Source organism: Rhipicephalus microplus, chromosome 1 (genome assembly GCF_043290135.1).
Source record: "Rhipicephalus microplus isolate Deutch F79 chromosome 1, USDA_Rmic, whole genome shotgun sequence".
In the NCBI taxonomy this organism is placed as follows: domain Eukaryota; kingdom Metazoa; phylum Arthropoda; class Arachnida; order Ixodida; family Ixodidae; genus Rhipicephalus; species Rhipicephalus microplus.
In genome coordinates this window covers 193,232,178-193,254,810 of record NC_134700.1, presented here as the reverse complement: position 1 = coordinate 193,254,810, position 22,633 = coordinate 193,232,178, and the positions used below count along the sequence as shown (strand labels likewise).

Genomic DNA, 22,633 nt, shown 5'->3' with positions numbered 1-22,633 from the left:
GCTTCCTAAAGTCCGTGCTTTTGGATCTAAGGTCATTGGCATTCCACTAAATCACAGCTGTGTTGCGGTAACAGTTGTTCGTTTGTAGAGCCATTTTGCTATACAGGAATTTTTGTTGTACTGCTAGAGTCTCTACTGAAAGCACTGCGGTCACTTTCAGAAGATCATTGGCCTGTAGAAATACACGTAGGATTGCCTGCAAAGCAGGGAAGAGCATCGACATAACCATATAGAGATCGCTTGTTTTCGGTGCACGTTGCTCTTGTGCCTTTGGCTTTGATGAAATGAAAGCGGTAGACGCATTGTTATCCAGAGTCGCTGACGCTTTCGGTGTCATGCTGTCGCTTGTCTGCTTTTGAACGATGACGGTCCTCTATGGTTCATTTTGGTTGTACTTTTATTTTTCTGAGCTGAAGCACGCTTGGCTACCGTCGCAAACGATAGTGGTGATGTACTCTTCTGTGATTTTGAAGTCATAGAAAGTGAATGCACAGTTTCAGGATTCGGACAAGGTGATCACTTTTTTTCGAGCTTTTCCAAATAAAATTTATTGTCGCTTTATACGAGTAGCCGCCTTATGTTTCGGACAAATAGCATACGATGCTACGTGGTCTCCTTTGCAATCGGCACATTTGGGATAATTTCTCGATGTATATTCTTTGTGATCATGTCCTCCGGCATGGATTTTGCAGCGAAGTTGTCCGAGGCATGGTTTCGCAACATGTCCATATCGTTGACAGTTGTAACATTGTGTAGTGGGCTGCAGGTACTTTCCCACCGGATGACTTATGAAGCCTAGGAGAATACGAGGAGGCAGTGGCTTGTCGGGGAGAACTCAGGAGTTACATTGCCGTGTAAATGTGGCTCTGCTGAACCATCTTCACGACGGAGTCATTCAATCTGTCTCTTGACTGTGACCAAACCACTGTCTCTTATATATTCAAGTTGTTGATCTTCACTGTATTGTACTGATACTTGTCTAATCTTTCCTAGGTTCCTCACATACGACTGCAGTATATACGGTGCCACTTAGAGACCAGCAACATGTGATAACTCCAGAAGTCTGGAAGATGCAGTAAATATAGAGACAACTACAGAGAAGTTGCCATCTCTGTTGACACTGAACGACTGCACTTTCTCTTTAGCAGCGCTTACCACTTCACTGGTAAGTTTGTTCGGATTGACTTTCCAGAATGAGGTGCCTGTCCGTCAGCCTGAAAATTACGGGTATCCCCGCCGGTCAGGCTTTCTTGTACGTGATCAGTTCGCGCCTTCTTCAAGTAACACAGTTATCGTTGGCGTTGCGTGTCGTCGAGAGGCCATCACAGTCCTTCTCAGGTCCGCAAAACACGAGATTCTCTTGCTGTTCGGACGCATTCATCACTTCGTCTTCATCTGATGGGTGCTCGAAAGAATGGCCGCCACCAGTAGCCGAAGCTTTCAGACGTTGTGGCAGCGTTAGATAAGGCTTCGGCGCCTTGAAGACGTGGCGCCTGGTGCACCGCCAAGGTGGTGGCTTAAACTTGGCAGTAAGACACATAAGTCGAGTAAGAAAACTTAAAAAAAACATAAAAGCTCACGCCCAGTGGTTCTCCACTTCGTCTTCTTCGTCCTCATTCTAAGAGTTCTTTTGCTGAGTGTTTCAAGTAAGCTCTAGGAATGGCCCATCGCTATTGAGTTCAACTCTGAAAGGTATTGTTTGCTGATCCCCCAATTTATTTAAATGAATGAATAAGTAAAAATAAACAAAATTGCTTCACGTCATAGCTTGAACTCTAAGCTCTTATGCTGAATACGCCTGACACCCTACCCACTATTCCATAAGCATATGATTTATAGAGATATACAGAACCTTCGGCAACAGTTCGTGCCCAAGAAAACACGTTCCAATGATTGGCTCCTTTGACACGACAAATATGGCGTACAGAAGAAATTTTCCGTAGGCAGGAGCGGCTTCGGTGGCTTGACGTGTTTGCATAGTCCTTACGTTTCGACGCCATCGATATCTGCACCACCACTAAAGGTCAATCTTTGTGACCTCTGAAATCTCAACCGCATGCATTGGTGAACCATCATCCGAAGTAATGATACCACATTTTAATTCAATGCAGCCTTACTGAATGCTTCATTATGCTCTATGCATCATTAAAGAAGCAGTTCGTGTATTTATTAAGTGAAAGTACCTAGAACAGGTGATCAACCATTTCAAAGACCACTAGAGAACAAGATAGTCCTGAGGAAAACTGGTGCACATATGGCAGAGCTTTTTTAACCAAAGGACTGGTAAGTAACTTGACACTTCACGGCCAGTCTAAACGAAATGAAACATGCGTGTTTATAAAAAGTAGTTGAAGACCACTACGAGATGCTTATAGTACTCGTACGCTTCAACATTGCACGTAAAAAAAGCGGCGTAGCCCTTAAAGATATATTTCTTTGCTATGCTTATATTTATATTTACATTCATTTTCAATGAATATAAAGTCAATATAAAGTCTACTTCATAAGTTCTATAAGCTATGACAATATGCATCCACCAGTTTTGCGAATGCCATGCATTCTGCTGAATATTATGTAATAAAACCAATTACTTTTTTCTTTCTCGCAGTTTCAAATGCTCACTCTCTTTTCTTTCTTTTTTGTTGACTACATAAACGTAGGCTTCAGTTTCGATAGCCATTTGATGAAGGTGAAATTACATCATTTGTCCCAGCAACAACATTATGACCGTGCCACATATTGCTACACACATCCATCTTAAACGACAAACTTTCAGTAGCGTATGAGTAGATGAACTGGGCTCCTCACAGGCCTGCGGCCTGTGAGGAGCCCAGTTCATCTGCGACCAATTACCTAAGCAATGTACAGCGCCCCTCCCACCAAATGAATGCAACTTGTGCATACGTTTCCTTTCTAATCACAGAATAAAATTTCTTCAACTTAGTCTCAATTTTCTCACGCTAGCAAGTGGACTGTTCCTGTCTCCTGGTAAAAGTGAGGCTCACTTCCATGCAACAAGAAAATTCAGTTATCAGGAGGAAGGCAACACAAGCTGGAAGGAGCAGATTCCATGCGCTATGACTCCATGCACTATTCATATTGGCACAAGCTACAATAATGGTTTTTAAAACCAAGAAAATAAAAAGTACCTTGGAAGACAAAACGTATACACAGAAATACAAAGAGATACACACACACACACACACACAAATAATGACACCATACATGGTCGACGTCTTGTAGCCCCGCTGTTCTTGCGTTTGTTACCCCCCATGTTAATACGATAGCGTCAAAGATCCCGTGTCGTAGGAAACGCTGCGCAGGGGGCTTTGTCCACGAGCGAAAAGTCTTGATGAAAGCAACGAGAAAGAACATGGACGCTAGTTGCAATCGAACGCATTCATTCTACGTCGAGGTCCCTACCTCTGGGACAAAACCACAGCCGGGCTTTAAACTGCTTCATGAAAGAGACCAAGCGTATAGAGCTATCGTGTGGGGCAAATAACTCTGTGAGTGGACGTGTATATTGCTTGGAAGAACCGTAGGATTACAACAGGCATCAATACAACTCACAGCGATGAAAACAAAGACGAAGTAGAAAGTGACTTGCGTTTCGATTCATTTTGAAAAGACATCAAGTGAAACAATCAGTTGGTTCAGATTGATAAAATGTTCACTAAAACATAAATACAGACAGACCTTAATAGGTGCGCATTAGGCACCAAGTATCGCCTTCAGTAATTTTTCTAACCATAACAAATTTTTCGTGGCAAATTATCGCGCAAGTATCATTAAAGTTCACGTGCAGCCATCGCAGATACTAATTACACATAAAACAACAAGAACAATGAGATTAATTTCAGCACGCTCTACGTCGGTGTAGTGGTTTTGGAAGTTATGAACTTCCCATAGTCGAGGGGATTACAAGCGTGTTTGCATATTGACATAAGATACTAATCAATTCCTCTAGATCTCGTGCAGACCTTGCGTTTAGCAATATGATACAGAGCTAGCCTGGAATGACTGAAGGAAGACTAAAGTTATATAAAAATTTACAGGGTGAAAGCTCAATGTAGGGCAACGTCTACGCCTAAAAAGACAATATTATAATCAACATGTGCCCAACTTGCCGATAAATTAAAGTAAATGCACAAGAGTACATACGCCGCAGTAGGGCATTCTAATAATGATACCAATGACGTCAGACGAGCCACCTAATACAATGACTAGTAATTGAACTAGCGGCATTGAATAAGGAAGCTTCCATGCATCAAAAGACGTAATAAAACGCTGCTTGTTCGTTTCTGTTTGATTCTTGAAAATAAAAGAACCACCGGATGTAACTATGGGGAATGGCGTGAGTGGCTCAAAAGTTGAATATTCGCATGGTTAAATTGAACAGGTCATGTCATCTAGTGGGCCCAGCTAAACAAATATTGTCTGCCATCTCTGAGCAAATGGCTGGAAATTGTTGAATTGCAGTTGTTGCTTCTGTGGCTAGTGCTGCTTTCGTTCTGCTTTTACTAGTGTCGGTTATCATGCAGTAAAGCCAGGCAACGTTGTACATGGCAACAGTGATGTCAGACGTTCCAGTTGGGCGGGTTTTTTCAAGTGGGGTTTTTTTTTTGAAGTGGGCTCTTTGAAAATGAGCATTACTTTGGCACAAAAGTAACTCTATAAGGTTTCTTGACCGCCGTTTCAACAATCAACGTCGACCTAATACTTGCCTTTAAAGTCTCTTTGGGCACCGATGAAGCACGACCACAACCGTCCATGCAGTTCGACACTGAAGTTAAATTCAGCACGTCGTGCAAGTAAGCTTAGCCACGGCCGGACTCGACGCTCCTTCCGCACGCTCCTTACGGCCTTCTCAATACCGGCGCCGCGCATATATTTTTTTCTGACACGTAGAGGGCAGCACCACCTCACTGTAAGCTCTGCCGGCTCCCCGCGTCGCCGACTGCGACTTTTCTTGACTGCGTTCGATGACCTCGGGTAAACAATGCATCAGACACGCTCAGGCACGCTAACTGCACTAGCGTAGCCATGGTTTATTGTTGCGTGCCGCTGTGTAAGTCACAGCAAGGGAAGACACCGGGTGTGTCGTACCACCAATTTCCTAGCGACGAGGAACTGTGTTCCAAGTGGAGGAAAAATGTTTCAAGTGAAAACCTCGTCATCAATGACAAGTCCGCACCGACTGTAGTGTGCAGCAAACACTTCACGGAAAATGACTATGTTCCCGGATATCGTATCCGGAAACTGCGTCCAGGAGCCGTGCCCACGGTCTTCGATCAGTATCTTTCGTATATGGTCCCGGCTACGAAGAGGCCGCGTAAAGAACCTGCAGCGCGTGGCCCCTCGGCCACCTCGGCTCCTCGACAGCCGACGAAACGGAAAGCGGAGTGGTCGCCGTGTACCTACGGGAAGTTCTAGTCCACCTTACGACAAAATAAATATTGCTTTTTCTCTCTGAATTTTGTGCGCTGTAATGGATTACTGTTGCTTGTGACAACACGCGTGTGCGAAAATCCGGGAAAGCTGCCGGAATGGTTGCGACTGGGTAAGCGGTGCTCTCAGAGGTCGACTATACCATTTTAACCTCATCACATGCAACGACCGAGCTGTATTGTGTGGATAAAACGTTCATCTTCAAGAATTCAGGCGCCGAAGTTGGTTCTGTTCCTCGTACTCAGCGCTGTTATGATGGCCATAGCGCTGTGGCGCGCACACTGCACCCGTGAACGCGCTTGGAGGCGGCGGAGCAAGGATGGATGGATGGATGGATGGATGGATGGATATGGCTGTACCCTTTAGATCGGGCGGTGGCTAGCGCCACCAAGCCGTAACACCTAATGAACCAAAAACTATATTTATTTTTTTTCCTTAAAAAGTGAGTTTGAGGATTCGTACTTTGCAGTGAAGAGTTTAATTTTCACTCGTGTCTTGACTTTAGCCACCAATCAGATAACCTCCTTCTGGTTAAGTCTACCCGCTTAAAGTTTATTTTGCCCTCCCGGTCCCTATACCCCAGTGCTTTGAAAAACTCTGCGCCATCATCCTGAACTATGGGGTGAAGCCCTTTACAGAACATTATCAAGTGTTCGGCAGTTTCTTCTTCCTCTCCACACGCACTGCATACTGTGTCTACCCCTTCGTATTTGGCCCGATATGTCTTGGTTCGCAGTACTCCCGTCCTGGCCTCAAACAGTAGAGAACTACCCCGAGTATTATCATAGATCCTTTCCTTGGCAATTTCCTGCTTAAAAGTTCGATAGATCTCTAGTGCGGACTTCTTAATCATGCCCATTCTCCACATGTCAGTCTCCGTTTCCTTCACTTTCTTCTTAACCGATAGTTCTTTTTGGTTTGGCCACCTGCTGTTTTCTAAGTATTTACCAGTCAACTTCCTGGTTCGCTTCCTCCATTTTGTATCGACATTCTTCATGTACAAGTAGCTGAAAACCTTCCTAGCCCAACGCTCTTCCCCCATTTCTCTCAATCGTTTCTCAAATTTTATCTTGCTGCTAGCTTCCCTGCCCTCAAATGATGTCCATCCCATATCACCTTGTACTCCTTGATTTGGTGTATTCCCGTGAGCTCCTAAAGCAAGCCTACCTATTCCACGTTGCTTAATTTCTAATCTTGCTTGAACTTCTGATCTCATGCACAAGACCGCATTGCCGAACGTCAGCCCAGGAACCATGACCCCTTTCCATATTCCTCTCACATCATACCTATTGTAATTCCACAGTGCCCTATTTTTCATGACTGCTGCATTCCTGTTACCTTTAGTCGTCACGTATATTTCGTGTTCCCTCAGATACTCGGTCCCATTGCTTATCCATACGCCCAGATATTTGTATTTATCTGTTATCTCTAGCGTGACCTCCTGTATTCTAAGCTCACTACCTTCGTTGTCATTGAAAATCATGACTGCTGATTTTTTCTTACTGAATCTAAAATCTAACCTATCTCCCTCATTACCGCAGATGTCCATCAATCTCTGCAAATCTTCCTTGTTGTTGGCCATTAGCACTATATCATCTGCGTACATTAATGCTGGTAGTGCCTGATCAATAAGTTTTCCTTGTTTTGACTAAGGAGAGGTTGAAGCCCAGTCCACTTCCCTCTAATTTTGCCTCTAATTCTTGTAGGTACATCATGAATAATAAGGGTGACAGGGGTCACCCCTGCCTAAGCCCCCGTTTTACCTCTGCAGGCTTGGATACCTGTTTGGATACCTGTGGAGCAACAGTGGTCTAGCAGCGCCACCCCGAACTTGCGGCGGCAGGCAGCAAAACGCCCCAATGCAAAGGCCGTAAGGGGAGCGCCGGAGAAGGAGTGTCGAGTCCGGCCGTGGCTTAGCGTAAAGAATAATATTTTTTTTTTACATGTCAGCAAATAAACTTGGCATTTTGCAATGGACGCCGCTTGCTACCTGAAACGTGCAGTCCAGACATCTTGCTGCCGCGATTGTGAGAGCCGACTAAAGTCCGCATACAAGCAACCAATGTGAATGACTTGAATGACGTTCTTTCAATACTTTTTCTATCAAATGACCCTGCCTCTACGAAGTGTATTTATCTCTGCTTTAGTGACTCTAAGATAACTATTTATTAGTCTACGCCACCGTGAATATTCAGTAAGATGTCTAGACTGTATGTTTCAGGTAGCCAATAGCAATTTTTCAACAGGTAACGATTTATCCCTTAATCATTTCAGGAAAGCTAGGAGCGACCCGAAATGACCACTATTATATTAGAGTACTGTGTTATAGTAATAAATTCAGTACGTTCTTATAAACGTGTTTCTGGGCTTTCATAAAAAGGCCAAAGTGATGGCGTTCATCTTAATGATATGAAAGTCGTTATTTAAGAAAGAGTGGTTAAGACTCACTTCATTTAAAAATGTAACATTGTGTAATTTGCTATAAAGTATGAATTATTTATTGTCTAAAAGAACTCTCTAGAAGACTGTGAATAAGAAAATTTTGAATTTTAATTGGTACTGCAACCTAAAGATTAGAAAGCCATAATAATGTTTTCACTGCAATGATGTTGCACAATACGACCTTGTTAAAGTGGCGTAAGTGAACACATTGCAGATATTTTCTCATCATGTAAATATTCAAAGATCAGTGACGTCCAGGTGATGAATATCGCGTTTTTCTCGTCAAACGTAGTTATCAATGTGGGACTAACATTGCAACACGGTGCTGAAATAATATAGTGAGGAACCGGTTTATTCAGCCAGGCTCGAGCTAAATCATGCCTGTGATGATACTTACAGATGAAGAAGATGTACAGTTGAAGATGTTATGAAAGAGAATAAAGAGTCATTCGCTTGTCGCGCTCAACACCAATTCTCCGCGCGGTGAAAGCGGCCGCCTGGTCGCTTTACAGTATTTTGAAATGCGTCGCACATAAGGCTTTAAACGAGATACGTGCACTATCTCTGTTCCGACCACCGTGTACGGCCCAATGAAGCGACTGACGAATTTGTCGCATAGGCCGCGGACGCGTAGTGGAGTCCATAGAAGAACTTCGTCACCAGGGGAAAAACTCACTACACGGCGAGACGAGTCGTAGCGAGATTTTTGAGTGTCTTGAGGGAGGCCAGTGTTAACACGGGCCTGGTGACGGCAGTGTGCGAGACGAGATAGGAATTCTTCAGAGAAAAGAGCCGTCGAGGGTGCAGGGGCCGAAAGGAAAGAAACATCCAGAGCGAAACTCGGCGAGCGACCATGGACCAGAAAAAATGGCGAAAAGCCGGTGGTGCGTTGAGCAGCCGTATTATAGGCGAATGTCACGAAAGGTAGAATTGCATCCCAGTTCCTGTGGTTGCGGTGAATGTACATGGCGATCATGTCCGATAGGGTCCGATGAAACCGTTCAGTCAATCCGTTGTTCTGCGGGTGGTAGCTAGAAGTGGTCTTGTGAACAGTGTTTGAGGCACGCAAAACTTGCTCGACAATAGAAGATAGGAAGACTTTGCCACCATCACTGAGGAGAATGCGTGGAGCTCAATGACGCAAACAGATGTGGCGAAGAAAGAAATTGGCGATCTAAGCGGCAGTCCCAGATGGTATAGAAGCTGTTTCTGCGTAGTGGGTAAGATGATCGACGGCTGTGACAATCCAGCGACCCCCATTGGATGATATAGGAAGAGGGCCATACAAGTCGATTCCAACGACTTCAAAAGGCGAGGCGGGACAAGGAAGAGGTTGCATTAAGCCAGCCGGAGCAGTTGTCGGTCGTTTTCGCCATTGGCAATGGACACAGGAGGCGACGTACTTAGCGACGGCTGAAGAGAGGCCAGGCCGAAAACAACGACTTCGTATTTTGTCGTAAGTTTTGTGGTAGCCTAGATGAGCGGCGGTTGGATCATGATGAAAGGCTTCCAGAACTTCACGTCTCAGAGAACGTGGGATGACGCGTACCCACTTGTTGCCATCGATGTGGTAAATGTAGCGACATAAAGCATCACGGACAAGCTTAAATTGTTTAAGTTGTCGACGGAGTCTGGCGTTTGGAGGAGTAGTAGAGCCGGTCAAGCCGTCAACAATGGTGCGGCAGTATGGGTCGACACGTTGTTGTGAAACAAGGACGAATAGGGTGGCAGGTGATGAACTTAGCGCTGCGATTGGAGAGGTGCTGTCGTTTTAAAGTATCGATGGTGAGTGGCTTCCGCTGGGCAAAGGACAGTGCGATAGAGCATCAGCATCTTGATGCTTCTTCGCAGATTTGTAGGCGACATCGAAATCATACTCCTGCAAGCGAAGCGCCTAGCGACCGAGGCGACCCGATAAGTTTTTCAGCGATGAAAGCCAGCATAAGGCGTTATGGTCGGTCACGACGGTAAAATTACGGCCGTGAAGATATGGTCGGAATCTTTGCGCAGCCCAAACAACAGCAAGGCACTCCTGCTCGGTGATAGTGTAGTTCTTTTCTGGAGCGGTAAGAGCACGACTTGCGTAAGCAACGACGCGTTCGCGTGTGTTTTTGTCACGCTGCAAGAGTACCGCACCAAGACCATGACTACTTGCGTCGGTGTGAAGGATGGTGGGTGCGGTGGAATCGAAGTGGCACAGTACCGGATCCGACGTGAGGGCTTGCTTCAATGCCGTGAATGCGCTTTCGCAGTCTTCGGACCAAATGAAGGTGACGTTCTTCGCGAGGAGTTGATGGAGCGGAGACGCAAGTTCCGTGAAACCACGTATGAAGCGCCGGAAGTAAGAAGATAACCCAAGAAAGCTGCGCAGGTCCTTTTGACGTAGTGGACGAAGAAAATCGAGGACAGCGGCAAGCTTCTCGGGGCCGGGCCGAATTCCTTCTTTGCTGACAACGTGGCCGACAACCTTGATTGTCTTGCTAGCAAAGGTACATTTCTTGGTGTTAAGCTGTAGACCGGCTTTTGCAAGGCATGTGAGGACTTCGTCAAGACGTTGTAGATGCTGCGAGAACGTGGATGAAAACACTACTATGTCATCGAGATAGCACAGACATGTTTTCCATTTCAAACCACGCAATACGCCGTCTATCATGCGTTCGAAGGTGGCGGGCGCATTACAGAGTCCAAAAGGCATCACATTGAACTCGTACAACCCATCTGGCGTTGAAAAGGCGGTCTTCTCTTTATCAGACTCCGACATTGGTATCTGCCAGTAGCCTGACCTAAGGTAGAGGCTAGAAAAATACTCTGAGCCCTGTAATGAATCCAGTGCATCGTCGATCCGAGGGAGGGGATAAACATCCTTGCGCGTTATTTTGTTTAGCGCACGGTAACCGACGCAGAAACGCACTGTCCCATCTTTCTTTTGAACGAGAACAACTGGGGATGACCAAGGACTCGAGGAAGGACGTATGATGCTGCGTCGTAGCATGTCTGACACGTTTTCCTCGATGATCTTGCGTTCTGCCTCAGACATGCGATATGGACGCCGATGTACAAAACGAGAGCCGTCAGTCTGGATGCTGTGAGTAGCGGTGGTAGTCATTCTGAGGGCGGGCGAGTTCACGTCAAATAGAGAACGGTGTCTATTTAACAGGGCGGTCAAATCTTCAGTTTGATCAGGTGTTAAGTCATTGCTTATTGTTGCGAACACAGGTGTGGCAGAGGCACTGAATGGCAGTGATTGCGACTTCGGAACATCGTTGTGGTTGTTGTTCGGAAGAGTAACAATCGCAACAGGCTCACTGGCGACCGCGCAAGATACTGTTGAGCCACAGGGGAGCAGTACACACTCGGGCGTTTGATTTATGGCGGTTAGGTACGTAGACCCATCGAAGAAGCGAATAAGCCCTGGTGTGATCACAATGCCCCTACGTAGGGTATGACCGTAACGGAGAATTAGTACGTCACCATCCACAATGTCGGTGCAATTAACACTTATAATTTCTTCGATGTATGGCCGAAGTACATAATCTGACTTGGTGACAAGGCGGATGCGTCCATCTTGTTCAAGCGGAGAAGAGTCAGTGGCATTTAGATGCAGGAAGCGCTGATGACATGATATGAAAGCGGACGCAGAAGACAAGAAATTCCACCCAAGAATGAGAGCGTGGGTGCACTCACGAAATACCGCGAAAACAATGTGATGACGAATGCCTTCTATGCCTACACGAACGGTACACTGTGCAAGTAGACGAATGAGAGCGTTGGTCTCCGAACGTAGGGTGGGCCGCAGGTGTGGTGACTTTTCGAAGGCGGGAACAAAAATCAGCACGAATAATCGAAACGGCAGCGCCAGTGTCTACGAGAGCCTCAACACGTACACCTTCTACACTACTATCAAATTCCATGGCCGCTCTGGAGGAATTATTAGCTGTCCAAGGGATGCAGTTTCCCCTCCTAAAACTGCATTGGGGAGTTTTCCGCGTGGGCGTTCGTGGAATGGGTGGCGGGCCGTAGAGGCGACACTGAACGGCGACCTGGCGAAGGCGACCTGCGGTGAGACGTACGGGAATTTTCAGGCATGTCCGTATAGTAAGTAGGTGGCGGTGAACGGTAATAGGACGATCGGGACGGTGGTCGTAGGTAGTTTATGGTCAGACGGAAGCTTCGATGTTCTTCGGGAGCGTAGCCGCGTTGCTCGTCTTGTTGGCGCCTTCGACAAAACCGAGCGATATGTCCTCGATAGCCGCAGTAGTAACAGATTGGTCGAGGTGGGCGCTGAGGTGCGTAGTAAGGTGGTGCACGCGCTGGCGGTGATAACGAAGCCACAGGCGTATGGTCTGCTGTTGTAGGCAGAGAAACGGTGGGTGCGGCCGAGAGCGCGGCAACTTCGGCGTACGTGCGCGTCTGGCGCACGCAGGGACTGTTGGAACACGTCGCACGCGATGCGGAGGCGATCTCTTGTTTAATCAGGTCTCGCAAGCTATCTTTTTCAGAAGGGAAAGTAATTTTCGCAGCACAGGAAGAGCAGTGCCCGTGCAGCTCTTCACGAACGATGTCGCGGATAAGCGCACGCAAGTCGAGGGGTGCAGGCAAACAAACGTCGGTGGCATCGTAGCAAAGGCCAAGAGACTGAAGCTCGTCAAGTCGCTGACAGATGGTTATCACGTCCTGGGTGGTGGCAGGATTTTGCGTGGCGAGGGCGTTAAAGGCGACGGTGTTAATGCCTTTAATAATGTGGCGTATTTGGTCGTTCTGAGACATGCCGGTGTTAACGCGCTTGTACAGTGCAAGCACATCCTCAATATAAGAGGTGTAAGATTCACCCGGCAGCTGCGTGCGTTCAGCGAGTTTCTTCTTTGCTGCCTCAGTGCGAACTGCAGGGGCACCAAATATCTGACGAATTTGCTGCTCGAAAGTGTCCCAGTCGGGAAGATCCGGGTGGTGGTTCCAGAACCAAGTTTTCGCAACATCGGATAAGTAAAATGGGACGCTTTGCAACTTCTGCGGATTGTCCCACCTGTTCAAATCGCTGACGAGGTCGTAGTTCTTGATCCAGTCTTCGACATCATCGCCTCGGAGACCGGAAAACACAGGTGGATCATGCAGGCGAGTGTTGTTGGGCGGAGCGGGTGGCGGTGGCTGCAGTAGGACGGCGACGTTGGATGGGCCAGGGTTTTCTTGGGCCACCATGGCAGGGGGTTGTATGCGACGACCCAAGCGGAGCTCCAGCGAGAACGGACGAGAGGACTTGAGGGAACAAAAAGCACAGTCCACCACTTGTGAGGAACCGGTTTATTCAGCCAGGCTCGAGCTAAATCACGCCTGTGATGATATTTTCAGATGAAGAAGATGTACAGAGGATGATGATATCTAAGAGAATAAAGAGTCATTCGCTTGTCACGCTCACAATAAATTTAACATCAATTAGTATGACCAGAATTGAACCCCAATATAAACGGGTGGAAAGCCCGCCCATTTACAGCGATGACAGCGCTGCCACGTGATCACCTCTCATGGTCTCGTCCCGAATGATCACGCAGCAACACGAAATCGTGACGCGAGTTTGCCTGCGCAACCCTCATTGTCTTCGCCGCCATCATCAGCCTCCACAAGCGACGATGAAAACTTAGAGGAATAAGGAATCCTTCTGATTCGCTGCATGGCGAGCCATTTTCTGTTCAATTTTATTCTGAGAAGTGATTCTGCAATCGACGCTGAATTGAGCAGCAACGAGGCAGCTTAGACACGCGCTCGGGCCACGCAGGCTGGTAAGACATATGAGCGCTACGTGCGTGTCACTTCATCGCGATCACCATAGTTTCAGATAATCGCATCCGTTCTCACGACTCCACGACAAATCACCCGAAGCGGGACAAGGCTGCACAAGGAAAATGCCGGATTCACACGAACGCGCTGCACGAACCAAGCAAAACAAAGCAAGTGAAGCCGTCGCTAGGCCGCCAGGCTTCGCCGCCAGACGGTGCCACACGTAGACACGGCGAGGACAACACTAAAATTGTCGACTTCATCACAGCTCGTTCGTCGCCACTCGATTCCTGAAGCGTGCCCTAAGATCTTGCTGAACACGACAAAATACTCTCAATTTCTCATAGCCAAGAACGCGCGGATTAGCCTTGGATGCTCTCTGCGTTCGAAATAACTCCTACGCAACGAACGTAATCGATACTTCGCTGAATAAACTGACGCATTCCAAGCAAAATCGCATAAGAGTAATGGGGCAGAAGAACACAACAAAGCTTGTTTTCAAAAACCTCGCTAACCACTTCCTAATAGTTGCTGCTGCCCCCCCCCCCTATAATCCAGCTTGTTTGTTTATTTTTTACCCCCCTAAAGCAGTCGTAAAATTCAATAGACCACAGGTATACCAAAATAAAAAAAGGGTTGATTTGATTGCTCACGCAAAGCGTAAATTTCGCTTGAGTTTTGACAATGTTTTGAGCTCGGCGCAAGGCTGTTTCCCAGAGTCAGAAGCAACTCTGTGCAGGAACTCTTTATAGGCCTGCTGCTCGTCTACGAGGCAACGCAAGATTAACTGCGCCGAATAACGCAGGACTGTCTAGTATTTCCTAGGTTTTCAGTGATGCAAAAGCCACTGCTTGCTGCACTGGGTGTCCGTTCGACTTTTTGTTCTATAGCGTCAAGGCTAAAGCTCGACGGCATAACTTCGTTTTTCCCGCCCAGGCTCTTTGCACGCAGGACTATTTACGGGCAGTTAAGGGAACCGAGTCACGCACTGGCGCGGTCAAATAGGTCACGACGTTCATGTATACTACCAAGGGGAGAAACGAGCTGTTGATATCTGCCAATCTATTTTGCTTCAGGCTACTTTAAGAAGAACGGGACAGAAAAAAAATCGGGGTACTTTCAGCTCCACGAACACCATGATGTCGGGCCAGGAAATGTTTTTGGGAGCAACTCACACCCATCAGTTGGGAACCTCAAGTTGGAAGCGACTCCCGCCTTGCTTAAGTTAAACCGAGTAAGACAATGAATGCGCATAAAAACTCAAGATTGAAACAAGTTTGCCTGTGACATTCGACGAAGTAAGATTTTCTAAAAGGCCGCTCGAATGGCGCATTCTTTCACGAAACTGAGAGAGAGAGTTCCACTATAGCGTTTACCATATACAGACTTTTATTTCCACCCGATCAAGGTTAAGATGCGCGCTACGTGTCGAGAAATTAAAAAAAAATGGCTACGCTGAGCAACTGTAACGGCCGCGATGCTCCTCTGGAGAGGGTGGTCGCGCCCATACCCAACTGACCGCAAGCCCGAGAGACGCCCTTTCCCACAGCACTCACTGTCCTGGGACTATCGACAGTGCCTGTACTGTGAACGTGTGCGAGGAGTGTCGACGCTCTCTGCTGTCATTGGAGGAGGCCGCTGGCATCATGCGTCAATGAAGACCATGTAGCGCACGAGTCTTGAAGACCGAAGAGTATATAAGAGCTAGGAGGAAAACTTCTCAGCCTTGTTTATCAAAAAAGAGCGGGAGCCTGCCGTCAAGATGTTCTGCAAGGCACGTACCTCATTTCGTATCCCTGTTTTCGGATTGCACTTGAACGAAGGATGGCCGTTTTGAAAAAGCAGACGACATTATCAGTTCATCCTTTAACTCATTAAGGACTGCGCCCTTATTAGCACTGCGTCTTTATAAGACACTTCAACAATAGAGCCGCTTATATTGTGTGCATTTTTTTGTTCTAGTGTCCGTGTCTGTGTACGTGCTCTTATTCTGTTAAAAGATGAACCGATACTAACTAGCTCAATTATCCGTGCTACAGCAGCGACATCATCAGTCTTCTAAACACTGAACAATGTTTCACCACTGTTCCAATTTTTTATGCTGCAGGTTCTTCTGTGCTGCGTCCTTGCCCTTTCTGCTGCCCAGCAGCCAAGCCTGGATGGCGTACGACATTTCCCATTACTTTAACTGCAAAATCTGAAATAATAGTTTGGTCAATTCCAAGTCTTTCAAGAACTGGCACTATATTCCACTTGTAAAGTTATTTGTGCCCCACTTTTTGAAAATTCCGTTGTTGTTATAAACAGGTCATGTTACACTTATTTCACTCAACTGAGCGTGAGATTTGTGCTCATAATCAGAAAAGCCTTGAGACAACCATGCAGCAACTGTATATTACACTTGCTCTGTATGAACAATCTTTAGCCAGTTCACCGCGGATACAAATCTCGACTGCTGAACCGAAGGTTATGAGTTATAGCGGGAACCCCGCGTAAATTGCGATGTCAGTGCTTGTTACAGAACACCAGTTGGTAAAATTTACCAGAGACATCCACTGTGGCGTGTCTTACCACCAAGTTATAATTTCGGCACATAAAACCCAAGCTATTCTAACTACATGCGTGAGCCAATCCCATAAAATGAATAAATAGGGAGCTGAAGTATGAAAACCTGATAAGAAAAACAAATGCACATCGTGTGGCAACTGCTCACGTCAAAGTCTATACGCCTGGAATTTCAAATATTGTTTGTGATGTTCTTGGTTGGTCGAAAAATAATCACTGGGTTATGTACATCGCAATTCGAGTTGTTTTCATGTGCCAAAATGTCTGACGTCATGTCGAGTACGGGAAAATAGGTTGCTAGTAATGGTCAATAGTTATGATTTTAACGATAACTAGGACATACTCGTCATTGTTCCTTGCTTTTTTAGACGCGGTGGCATGGCGATGTTGTAAACATGAATTCCTTTCCATAATTTTATTGTTCCTTTAGAGTCAGCACTCGTTCTATACAATAAAGCAATGCTTATGAACGTCATTTGGTCGCATTGCAGCCACCACAGCCATACAGCTTCAGCTATGACAACACCGACGAGTTCGGTACTCGCATCAGCCACACTGAGACGGGTGACGAGAACAACAACAAAGTTGGCTCCTACAGCTACACCGATGCCCAAGGCATCTCCCGCACCGTCAAATACACCGCTGACGCCGACGGTTTCCACGTTGTGGTCGAGACCAACGAGCCAGGAACCAAGTCCTCCAACCCAGCTGCCGCCCAATACGTCTCTAACGCCGCCGAGGTTGCCCCAGCTCCAGTCACCGTAAAGGCCTCCCCGGTGGTGCAGGCCGTGAAGTCCACCCCGGTGGTGCACGCCTTCCACGCTGCCCCGGTCGCTGTGCATGCCGTTAAGGCCACCCCAGTGGTTCACGCCGTCCACGCTGCTCCAGTCGCTGTGCATGCCGTGAAGGCCACCCCAGTGGTGCATGCCGTCCACGCTGCCCCGGTCGCTGTGCATGCCGTGCATCCTGCCCCAACCTTCCCCTTCAACGCCGCCCCAGTCGCCGTCCACCAAGTGACCCCAGTCACCGTGGCTGCCCGCCCAGTCGCCTTCCGCGCTCCCCTCACCTACACCCTCGGCCGTGCCAAGAGCCGTTAGGAACTACACGTAGTTTTATTACAATTAGCTCTATTAAATAATTTATTTGCCACGCATATCTAAGCGTATTTGTCTCACCAATGACTTAGTCACAATCATTGTTACTAGGAAGTCATTGCTTATACGCCCGTTATGGAGGCGAAAATGCTATAGGCCCGTGTGCTCAGATATGGGTGCACGGTAAAGAACTTCGTGTGGTCGAAATTTCCGGAGCCCTCCACTACGGCGTATCTAATACCTATATGGTAGTTTTCGGTAAACGCCACCTATAAATAAATCTTATTGTCCAGTTGAGACAGCGGCCAGTTGCTTTTCCTTTAATGGAGCATAATTTTACCCTTCAATTCATATTATCTCAACGGGCATGGAAGGACAGTCAAGCTGGGTAAGTAAATTATTGACTGCCCAAGTGCCACCTCGTTCTCCTAATAAAATGTAATGTACACTTAAGAAAGTGTTTGCATTAAGCTAACACATGTGAATTTTCTTGCAAGATGCACAGCTTCGGCTACACTTGTACATGCAAAAACATCCTAATAACGAGCGCATACTTGCACTTCGTTGGTTGTGCAACAAAATGGCCTCCTCGATTAGGTCAGTGCATCTCCCTGTATGACCGATGTACAGTTTTGGAACAATAAAAAATTGTATTTTCCTTTCTTACGCAAATATATGTTGTAAGAGTATCGCCATTATCTGCAGATAATATCAAAATATGAAGTAATAAAACGTACAGGGCCACGTCGACATGAGGAAAACACAAGGGCAATTCTGTGTTCTTATCAGTGCATTACCATGATTGCAATTTCACACATGAAATATATAGGAGTCAGACACGGTTTACACAACACCAATAATGCTTCAGCCAAATCACAGAAACCCACTTGTATTAGCGTTGTACGCAGCGCTTTCACAAGGAAAACGTATACATAGATTAATGGCAGAAATGTTTTCAAGACTCAATAGCTTGATATAAAGCATGTGTATAAGCAGTGCAAATTTCTGCAGAGAAATTACCTAGGATTGTATTGTGATCATGCATGAGCGAAGTTGAGTTGTTAGAATTTCATTGAGAAGGTGCCTTTCACGGGTAGACAAAGAAGTCTCAGCAGTATCGCTTTTGAGAATCCTTTGAGTGGTGCTCAATAAAAGTTATGCGAAACAAGAAGGCTCACTCAAGAAATTAACGTGCAACGTAGCAAAACTAACAAGGATGAAATTATTGCACGGTCATAGCCACTGTGAATGGACATTAGCCTCCCTCGACGCCATTAAATATTTCGTATCATTATTGAATATGAATAAAATTGCATGGGTGTCTACATGCATGTGGCAGACCTCCATACTACTTTCTGATATTTCCTATGCGCATAATATAATCTGCTTTTTCCCACTGCTCCCTCTTATACTTATAAAATGCTACGCGAAAACCTTTTGTGAGAAACTTGAAAATTGCTTTGTGCTTGAAGGAAAATTTACCTACACTGATCACGCCACATTCCATTTTTACACCTGCCTATTTCCGTGAAACAATCCTTCTACTTGTCACATGAACATTTCAACAAGCTGCAATGGACCAGTTGTCCGATTCTTGGAAAATTTTAGGCAGCATCCCACAGTTTAGATTCCGAGCTTGCCATGCCAGGCATGCTGCGTTACCCGACTCAGCTAAAGATGGTGTCTCACATTGTTTTCGTTTTCTCCTGGATGTTTCAAAGACGATAGTCTTTCTTGGGGACCTTCACCGCAAAAATTTTGGTCTGTCTGTCTGTCTGTGTGTCTGTCTGTCTGTCTGTCTGTCTGTCTGTCTTTTCTTAGCGACACCGGGTACTTGAAACAGCTGACCCCATCCGCGGCAACCCCCGATGTTGCTCAAGATTTAGCCTTCAAGCTTGTGCAAATTGTTTATTAAAAATCAACTATTGCGCATGTCTGGGGCACCATAACAACACGTATATATTCTGCATGTGCGTCTTTTACTAGAAAAGGCATACATAAGAAACTTTCAAGACCGTAGCTCTTATCACGCTGTGCTGATGATGCAACGCTTGCACGAAAGGGCGAGCGTTTCCAATGGTTTGCTAAGGCGAGACAGTGGTGGCACACACCCGTCGCCTTGCGTTCTACACCTTATAACCTCTGAGACGGGCGCGCACACCCATCTCAGAGCCACACGCTTCGTTTTCCAAGAACACTGCCAGATGGCGCTCATGTCTCACGTGCGACGTGACTTGATGCACTCGTTCGCCTCCACTCTAACGCAGCGCCTCCAGAATATCATTCACCGATTTTCTTGCACTGAATGGTAAATAAATGTTTTGCTCACTCTCTCCACACGCAAGACTTTCGGCGACATTTGCAGATTAACATGCAAATACGGGGCCTAGAACATGCAAATACGGGGCCTAGAACATGCAAATACGGGGCCTTTCAGAAACCTAGAATGGGAACAGTTAGGGATAAGAGTTAATGGAGAGTACCTTAGTAACCTGCGCTTCGCCGATCACATTGCATTGCTGAGTAACTCAGGGGACGAATTGCAACTCATGATTACGGAGTTAGACAAAGAGAGCATAAAGGTGGGTCTTAAAATGAATCTGCAGAAAACGTAAGTAATGAACAACAACCTCGGAAAAGAGCAGCGCTTCGAGATAGGCTTCGAGCAGCGCTTCGGGAAGTTGTAAAAGACTATGTCTACTTAGGGCAGGTAATAACCGCAGAGCCGAACCACGAGATTGAAGTAACTAGAAGAATAAGAATGGGGTGGAGCACATTTGGCAAGCACTCTCAAGTTATGACAGGTAGATGGCCACTATCCTTCAAGAGGAAGGTATATAACAGCTGTATCTTGCCGGTACGTAGCTATGGAGCAGAAACCTGGAAACTTACAAAGAGGGTTCAGCTTAAATTGATGAAGACGCAGCGAGCAATGGAAAGAAAAATGGTAGGTGTAACCTTAAGAGACAACAAGAGAGCAGAGTGGATTAGAGAACAAACGGGAGTTAAGGATATCATAGCTGAAATCAAGAAGAAGAAATGGACATGGGCTGGGCATGTAGCGCGTAGACAGGATAACCTCTGGTCGTTAAGGGTAACTAACTGGATTCCCAGAGAAGGCAAGCGGGTTAGGGGGAAACCGAAGGTTAGATGGGCAGATGAGATTAAGAAGTTTGCGGGTATAAATTGGCAGCAGCGAGCACAGGACCGGGTTAACTGACGGAACATGGGAGAGGCCTTTGTCTTGCAGTGGACGTAGTCAGGCTGATGATGATGATGATGATGATGGGGCCCATATTTTGTAAGTAGAACATACTTGGTATTTTTTCTTGGACATTGCTGACCAGTATATACATGGCAGAAATAATGCCGAACCAAGTGAAAATTCTCAAGGCAAAGGAGTTATTCAATTAGTACACCTTCCTCTTGCGATGAACTATCAAGGTTAAAACATAAATCAGTGCAACTTAATTTTCTTGATTTCACATATAACATCCTAAAACAATGAGAACATTCTTCTTGAAGACATCAGAGACGCTACATTATCGCCAGATCTGCTTCCAACATGTCCGATGTTCATTTTTTCTCCTGTGCTGCGAATTTTTCGAGAGAGCCATACTTATATGCACGTACACTGGGATTCAAACATGCGTTGAGCCAGCACAACACTTCTATAAAAACCTTGCGGAGTGGAAAAAACCTCTAGTGAGCTTTGACCAAAGCGCCCTGTTCCTAACCATAGCATGAGGTGAACAGGCAGCCGTTGAGCACAGACTGACGAACATCAGGTTTCTCTAACCCAGCATACACATTTTTGCGGGATGATGATGAAAAACATTTATTATAAAAGAGAGAGGTACGGGGCCAAAGCATGATCCCGCTACATGGTCGGCGTCCTTAGTCCGGGACACCGCATGACGAGGCCCCTACTCGCGCCCGTCTCACCAGAGCCCGTTGAGACTTTAGTGATGAGCAGTTGAGGAGGGCAGTCTCCCATGCCTCACGGGAAGGGGTAGAGGAAGGGGGTAGGTGGGGATTTTTCGGACATGCCCATACCATGTGGAAGATATCACACGTCTCCCCACAGTGTGGGCACCGCCCATCTGTGTTCGCATCGAAATGTTTTAGGATTGCAGGACAGAATAGAGTATCTGTCTGCAGGCGCCTTAGAGTTCGCTCTTCCGCCTTACTCAGCCCCTTTGCAGGAGCCGGGTAAAGGCGGCGAGTGTCGCGATAATAGGTCAGAATTTCTTTGAACAGCAGCAGCGGTGTATTGGCCTCCGAGTCATAAGAGCCAAGGTGAGGAGCCCGGTGGGTAAGCGCTCGGGCGGCCGCGTCAGCGGCCTCATTACCTCGTAAGCCCTGATGGCCAGGAGCCCATACGATGCGTTTCGGGGCTGGATCAGCGAGAGCCCGTTTTAGAATTTGGCTGGCTAGGGGGGATATCTCTCCTACCAAGTAATGAGTACATGCTTTCCGGGAGTCCGTGATGATAACTTTCGAGTTGGGGTCCGCAGCAGCAAGCGCTATCGCGACTTCCTCAGCGCGCTCTGGATTTGGTGCTCGGAACGAGAGCCCGTTGACATGCTTTTCCCGGTGAACTACAGAGGCCGTGTAGAATCCCGTGGGTGAAGGCCCTGCTATATCTACGTAGAATACACCAGGTCGGGAGCCGTGTTGCCTCTTGAGCATCCGAGCCCGCGTCTGTCTTCTGCTTTCGTGCGTGTGCTTATCCATGTTACTGGGGAGTGGAGCGACCGAGAGCATATGCCGCCACAGTTCCGGAATACGCTCCGCCTCCTCTGCAGTGCAAGTGTGCTGTATATGTAAGCGGTTTAGCAGGCGGCGCCCGGGAGCCATCTGCACGAGCCGCGTATATTGATTCATAAGGTGGGCCTCCCGCAACTCCTGGTAGCAGTTGAGCACACCTAACGCCCTCAGTTTGGCGTTGGAAGTGGCCACCGGGAGATCCAGAGCTCGTTTAGTAGCCTTACGAATGATGGCATCTATTCTTTCGTCTTCTTGCTTGTTAGTGCGAATGTATGGGACGGCGTAGAGGATCCGGCTAGTCACGAAGGCATGCGCGAGCCGAAGCGCATCCCTGCCCCGCAGACCACCCCGCTTGTTGGAAACGCGGTGGATCATTCGCCCTACCTGTTCGCCTATTCTCTTGAGTTTCGCTATAGCGGTGTCCGGTCTGAGTCTGTGGTGAATGAACAGGCCCAGAATCCGGAGCTCCTCCACCTCTCTGATGGGAACCCCAGACAGGGAGATGTGTATGGCTGACTTATCTCTTGGCTTCGCTCTAA

At 46.9% G+C, this 22,633-nt stretch overlaps 1 protein-coding gene across 1 annotated transcript; it reads left to right on the top strand.

Moving 5' to 3' along the window:
* Window positions 1-15,358: 15,358 nt before the first annotated feature.
* LOC119185089 (uncharacterized) lies at window positions 15,359-17,996 on the top strand. Its single transcript, XM_037434214.2, has 3 exons — window positions 15,359-15,439; window positions 15,773-15,829; window positions 16,722-17,996. The coding sequence occupies exons 1-3, from the start codon at window positions 15,428-15,430 to the stop codon at window positions 17,325-17,327; spliced, it is 675 nt and encodes a 224-aa protein (XP_037290111.2). The 5' UTR covers window positions 15,359-15,427; the 3' UTR covers window positions 17,328-17,996.
* Window positions 17,997-22,633: the final 4,637 nt, after the last annotated feature.